The sequence below is a fragment of the Rhagoletis pomonella genome, unplaced genomic scaffold (genome assembly GCF_013731165.1).
Source record: "Rhagoletis pomonella isolate Grant_MI unplaced genomic scaffold, Rhpom_1.0 Rhpom_scaffold_01013, whole genome shotgun sequence".
NCBI classification, from domain to species: Eukaryota; Metazoa; Arthropoda; class Insecta; order Diptera; family Tephritidae; genus Rhagoletis; species Rhagoletis pomonella.
This window is the reverse complement of record NW_023459567.1, coordinates 3828-10533: the sequence shown is the minus strand read 5'-3', so window position 1 is coordinate 10533 and position 6706 is coordinate 3828. Positions and strand designations below refer to the sequence as shown.

At 44.3% G+C, this 6706-nt stretch overlaps 1 protein-coding gene across 2 annotated transcripts; it reads right to left on the bottom strand.

Annotated features, from left to right (window-relative positions):
• Positions 1-103: 103 nt before the first annotated feature.
• Positions 104-820, bottom strand: LOC118751817. 2 transcript variants are annotated; one of them, XM_036486635.1, is made up of 3 exons: positions 560-820; positions 185-459; positions 104-130 (listed from the first exon to the last, which is right to left on the bottom strand). In XM_036486635.1, exons 1-2 carry the CDS (start codon positions 792-794, stop codon positions 224-226), a joined length of 471 nt encoding a protein of 156 aa, XP_036342528.1. In that variant the 5' UTR covers positions 795-820; the 3' UTR covers positions 104-130; positions 185-223. The 2 variants fall into 2 exon arrangements, with proteins under 2 accessions (XP_036342528.1, XP_036342527.1); XM_036486634.1 differs by lacking the exon at positions 104-130 and having other exon boundaries at positions 171-459.
• Positions 821-6706: the final 5886 nt, after the last annotated feature.

The window sequence follows — 6706 nt, the reverse complement described above, 5'->3', positions numbered from 1 at the left end:
CTTCGACTGCAAAATGACTTCCGTTTTGCTTCGAAGCATGTTGCAGATGTCAAAAGATTGCGTTATAGTTAAACTTAACTAAGTGGATAAATGAAAATAGCATATACTGCAAATATATGTATATAATATACTGCAAAATAAAGACTATAGTAGTAAAAATTTCAAATGTTTATTAAAACTATACCTCATTGCACTAGCTTCCAAAAACAGAGAAGAAAAATAACTATGACGTACTGAGCTCTGGTTGTTGATGCAAGACTATTTTGCTGAGACTGACGCGACAGACACCAGTACACCAGGTTGGGGTTACTTTAGTCGTCGCTGAAGTGTTTGCACTAGTTGGTGTCGGTTGGTGTACAGAAAAACTATCAAACTCCAGGTTGATTTTCGGCGCCAATGAAGCAACTGAGCCGAAGATATCATCAAGGTTGGCATTTGAAGTTGGTTGTACATTGATTTCTAAAATAGAAATGTAGGTCTCAATCCAGAACTTAACCAAATATAAATTTGGATGGCCGCCTAAAAGTCTAAGACTTTTTTGAATCTACCAAATCCTTACCTAAAATATCAGGTATTGGAGCCGAGCCAATGTCAGATGAATTAACATCCCCGAATGCTCCAAGCAAATCGAAACTAGCGTCACTCGTTGGCATAACAGTGGCTTGTGGATCTTGCACCGGCAGCTGGGGTTGGGGCTGGTTTAAATTGAGCATGTCTATTGGTGGTGATGGTTGAGGTTGGATTCGAGGTACATCCTCTTGCTTTATTTCGGTAGCATCTGGTAAAATAGGCATTATCTACCGAAGCAGCTGACCTAACAGGCGTAGGTTTGTTGATGGAACTAGGTTTTGTCACTGTAGTAAGGAAAATAAATAAATTAATGAAATGGGCGAAAATACTATAGGGACTTGCCGAAATTATCCACCATTTCCTCGAATTCCGATTGCGAACTAAATATATGTTGTGCGTTTCTTATGGGCTTTGCTGGTAACCAAGGAGGATTCCTACTCGGCGGAAATTCGTTATCCATGAAACTCAACGACAGCGAAACCGAAAAGTCATGAGGAACCTGATCGGCATCCGGTAAATCATCGAGATCATTCGAGGAAAATGTTATCAATGTTTCTTGTTCCGGTATGAAGCCCGTGTTGATTTGGAATTGACAAATCTTCAAACTCTGAGGACGTACCATGCCTTTAAGTGCATTCCGCGCATGATAAAGCACCACTTCATTTATGGAAAATTATGGAAATTAAGCTGCATGTTGCTTTTCCACAATAAAATTTTCATTTGAAACGGCCTCGAGCTCAATATAAATTGTTGAATATAATACTATGTCTCCATTGAGAGATTTATCCATTAAGATTTAATAAATCCAGTTGCTAAGTCACAACCGTACCCATTACCACAACGAGATATGTTTGACGTTCACATTTTTAAATATTTGACGTTTGCTTTTGTATGATTTTATAAATACAGTTGCGGACATTGATATACAGACAGATAAAAGGAAGGTACCAAGCGGAATTTCATTATATTAATTCTGAATATTATTGGCTTCTTATTCGTGGTAAATATGTATGTATAATATATAGTTTCGAAAGTGTAAAGAATGGTACCATATTCCGAATCATTTTCCCGAATTTAAGAAAAATTATAAAAACGGTAAAAAACATTTGCGGAAGGAAAAATTTTCTAGAACTCTCTTATTCATAGGAGGGAACCGAAAATCCAATCGTGGGCCTTTGGCATATCATGAATACGAACTGAGTTCTAGAGGATGTTCGGTGCAATTTTATCGAAGCAGAACTCTGCATGATATTACTATAAAACATTTCTTCTAAATTTTTAGTTTTTAAAATAATATTTTCTTAATTTATTACAACCAAAGTTATGTAAATATGTATTACTAATTTTGCTCCCAAACTAACAAAAATATAAAAATCCCTAAAAATACGAAAATTCATGTTTTTATGATAGGCTAGATTTCAATGTCCTCAACTGTATATTGAAAACACAAATGTCATTTGACTTATGGCATGTGAATTTGTGGTTGCCACATCCAACAAATTGTACTTATTGATCAATATTATTGAAGATTTGACGAAGATTTAACTTAAATCTACTGCCTTTCGAGATTAAGTTTTATATGGTAAATCTCAAAAGATTTAACGTCAAATCTCGTCAGAGGGCTAAATCTTCATTAAATCTAACAATGGAGACATAGTATAATTGTTATAAAGGCCAAAAAAAATAACAAAAACATTTCTCTGCAATATAATTCTAAAATGTTTTATCTGATCTCGTACTTATATCTGTTAAGATTTTGTAATACTGCACAAATGCACGTGATTAAAAAGTTAAATGAAAAACTTAATAAATAGCAAAATCTGTTTGGCTAATGTAAAATGTTCGTTATCATTGCTCTCTTATTACTCCTACAGGAGGCTTGCGGGATGCCTCTTATGGGAGCACTCCCTTATTCCTCGTTCGGGAGGAATATGGTATGTTTTTCTATGTGCACACCCTTATTGTCTTTTTGGGATGTTTCTCGAAGGTTACTATGGAGTACTCCCGTATTGCTCCTTTGGGAGGTTTGTGGGATTATATTTTTGTGTGTGCTCCTCGATTGCTCGTTTAGGAGGTAAAAGGGATTACTCGCCCTCCTCGCACATACAGTGCTAAAGGGAGTATACAAAATTACATGCTTATACACAGAAGCATAGGGAGCAATGGGGAGTATTCGTATACTCCCAAGGGAGTACTCACCGAACAATCGTAAGATGCTCCCAAGATCTACTGGGTAGGGACAGGGGCGTTAGCTGAGTGGGGTTCTCAGGGCATTTGAAGAGGTGCCGGGAGTCACGTGGCGACTCTCCACATGCCGGGCATTGGTTGGGCACATCCTCATTGATTCTACTCAAGTTAGCCTGCTGCAATAGCCAGATCGAAGGTGTGCTATTGTAGTGCGGGTCCCGAGGCAGACAAAGTTCTGTCCTATCCACGTCCGGTGGTTGTGTGCCTAGAACAGCATTCACAGGGCGGGAGTCTACATAACTTGAGACTGATTCCCTGTGAATGCCGTTCAAAGCCTGTCGGTAGGTTGACGGGTCCAGAGGGCTCTTCTGCGAGCAGTTGTCCGTTGGGATGGCCACGTCTGTGGCTCCCAGCAAGGAACTGCTTGCAGAGCATTATGTTATGCTCCCTGACTGGGAGCATCAGGGCCTCGTCATGTAGGAGGTGTTGGGGCGTCAGCAGGAGGCATCCGGTCGCTGTTCGTAATGCCGTGTTTTGGCAGGTCTGTAGCTTCATCCACTGCGTCCTGCTAGTCCCCGGCGACCACACGGGCGCTGCATAGTTTAGAACCGGCCGGCCAATTGCCTTGTAAGCCTGTAACAACGTTTCTTTATCTTTGCCCAAGTGCTGCCGGCCAGCGACTTGAGGACATTGTTGCGGCTCTGTACTTTGTTGACAATTGCGGTTGTATGCGCCGAGAAGGAGAGCAGACTGTCGAAGGTAACTCCGAGGATTTTCGGGTTATTCACCGTCGGTATTGTTACGCCATCGACGTGAATACCCAATTGCAGCCTGACCTCCTTCGTCCAGGTGGTGAATAGGGTTGCCGAGGATTTCGCAGGAGGTAGGGCAAGGCTCCTTGCAGTGAAGAAGCGAGAAAGTTCGGCGAAATAACCGTTTACTTTCGATCACAAGTCATCAATTCCATTCCCAGACGCCATGATCGAACAATCGTGAGCATAGGAGACAATAGTAACACCTTCTGGTGGTTGAGGAAGCTTTGAAATGTAATAATTAAAGAGTAGCGGGGACAGGACACCACCCTGTGGTACCCCCTATTTAATTTTACGTGGCTTGCTAGTTTTGTCTCTGAAAATTACTGATTAGTGTCGACCACTCAGGTAATTCGCCGACCACCGTTTGAGTCCCTGTGGGAGCGAGGAGGCCTCTATATTTTCTAGTAGCGTTGAATGACTGATAGTGTCGAACGCCTTGGACAGGTCCAACGCTACTAGAATAGTTCTCTCACAGGGGCGGTTTCGGTTAAGGCCACGAGTTATCTGACTGTTTATGGCGTTAAGTTCTGTTGTTGTGCTATGCACTTTACGGAACCCATGCTGATGCTTCGCTGGGGTCAGGTGGTTCGTAAAATACGCGAGCAGCAGGGCCTCGAGTGTCTTCGCTACCGGGGAAAGGAGGGTTATCGGGCGATAAGACTCTCCTTTATTTGCCGGTTTCCCTGGCTTGAGCAGTGGGACCACTCTCCCCATTTTCCAGAAGTCTGGAATGGCGAGAGTGGCCATAGATAGGTTGAGGACCTCCGTTAGGTATGCTACTCCCGCAGGACACAAAATTTTCCGGGTACGACGAAGCGTGGTCACCAAAGTCTATTTCGACTCTGTCGTCATGCTTCGTCAGGTTGGACAACGACCTCACGGTTGACCAAAGCTTGCTCACACCAGAGGCGAAGTTGCAGGTCTCCAAATGCTCTTCCCATTTCTCCCGCTTATGTACGTTCACAAGTTGCCGAATTTCCGAGTTGAGATCCCTGAACGGGGATTTGCGGGATCGGCCTGACGAAGGTTGTCGCGCTCATCGGCTAAAACAGCCGCTTCAGCAGGAAAATTCGGACGTGGATCCTTAATACATCCTGCTGGGATGAAGCGAGCTGCAGCAGCGGTGATAACCCTGCGGAACTTACGTTCATGAACGTCGGTTGGTATAGGCAGTGCAGTGAAGGCGCCTTCAGTAACATCCGTGAAGCCTTTCCAGTCAGCTTCGGAAAAGTTGACATAAGTCCGGTGATCCACGGAAGCAAAGTCGGCAGGTTTATCAATCGAGATGACTATGGGCAGATGGTCTGATGCAAGGGTCAGCATAGGTCGCCATGATACGCTGTTTATCAGACCAGCGCTGACAATTGTTATATCGTGCGAGATGCAGCAGCTGCCCATAAACCTGGTGGGTGCATCGTCGTTCATTGTGCAGAATGTCGAATCGTCTATCTGCTCAGCCAGATGTATTCCCCTACGATCATTTGACAGGCTTGAGTGCCAAAGATCGTGGTGCGCGTTAAAGTCACCAACTACCATACGGTTTTCACCTCCGAGTAGCGCACCTATTTCAGGGTGATATCCTGCCGGGCAGCTGGTGACAGGGGGTATGTATACGTTAAATATTTCGAGCTCAACATCACCTGACCGGATAGCAATACAGGGTTGAATTGCCGTGCAGCTTCGTCTCTTGGACCGCAGCTATTAATATTCCATGCCTTCCCATTAAGACAGTTATCTCCTCGATCTTGCTCTGGAGTCCGTTACAGTTAAATTGTAGCACCTTTGTGTGCCTTGGGAGACCGATTGTGATGTGTGGTGTTAAATACTTGTGTTGCCTGCCGGCTCCCTCCTGTACGTGCTGCAAAAGGGGGTGCTGCCTTGTGGTGGTGGTTGGCGGCGTCGCGGGAGAGGGATGCGACTGGACAGCACAGCAGGGGCCCACATAGTCACTCATCCAATCTCGCGTGCTGCGGAGTCCTGAGCACGCCCTAAAGTGGCACCAGCCGAGGCAGGAGTTGCACTTGACTGATGTCACGTTACGGTATATTCTGGACTGACAAACTGAGCAGATTGTCGGAGGCACTAGGAGTTGCCAGCGGCGGTGTGTGGGTGCTATTGTGTTTGCTTGTGTGTCTATTGTTGTGTTGTGTTGGGGTGTGGGTGTGTTGATTGTGTGCTGCCCGGGCGGGTGGTGGTTTGCCGTGGAGGCGGTCCGGTTCGCACAGCATGGGGCCATGCCACGAACGACGTGGTCCATTGCCGGTGCGTACGTAGGCCCGAGCAGTTTCGGAGGTGACTCCACCCGTCACCGGCATTGCATTTGACCGAGGTGGAGTTTGAATGCAGTCGTCTCTGGCATACGCAGCAGGTGTAAATTTCTGGCCCTGGGTTAGACTCTATGCCAGCCCTGAGCAGAAGGGTACGGAGCAGATGTAGCCCTAGAATCGAGCAACGTTTGATGGATTTCGCCGACCTAAGTCGCCGTTTCGCCGGAACAACAGCCCTTGGTCGGGTAAAACTCGAGTCATTCCGGTACGTAGAACCGGCTGTCGTGGGAATGCAAAATTGTAAACTTTGCCGTATAAAAGCTGAGTTAATTTTTTATTTGCAAATAACTAAATCACGCAAACAAGTGTTGATTAGTGGTACTGTTTGCAAATAAGCGCAAGACGCCGCCATTCTTAGGCCCTTTTCGATGGTCATCTTATTGCCCTTTTATAATCAAGACGCTGCCATTCTTAGGTTTATTTTCTTTTTCGATAGTCACCGTTTGCCTTTTTATAATCAGGCATGGGTACTGTTTAGTAAGTGGCCCACCTATTTCGGGGTATTGCGTCCAAAGGGGTGACCCGATCCAAAAAAAACACTTACACACACTTATAGCCAAGGGTCTACCCATTATTTTAACATCCACTATTGTAATTTTTGGTCACTAATTTATTTACAAATTGGGTTTGAAATATGCCTTTTTTTGTTAAATTCGGAAATTAGCGTACATTTATCACCCCTATTTTCCTTAAAGCAGCCACTTCACCAATGCATTTTTATATTCCCCTTCACTTTAAACTTTATTCGACTTGTTACAACTTTTTTATTACTTTAATTTTAACCTATCAATCACAATTCATTAAATA

Coding starts and splice junctions, on each gene's coding strand:
- LOC118751817 (XM_036486635.1), bottom strand. CDS start 794: ATGCCTATTTTACCAGATGCTACCGAAATAAAGCAAGAGGATGTACCT. Junction 460..559: donor TCCAATACCTGATATTTTAG/GTAAGGATTTGG, acceptor TTTCTATTTTAG/AAATCAATGTACAACCAACT.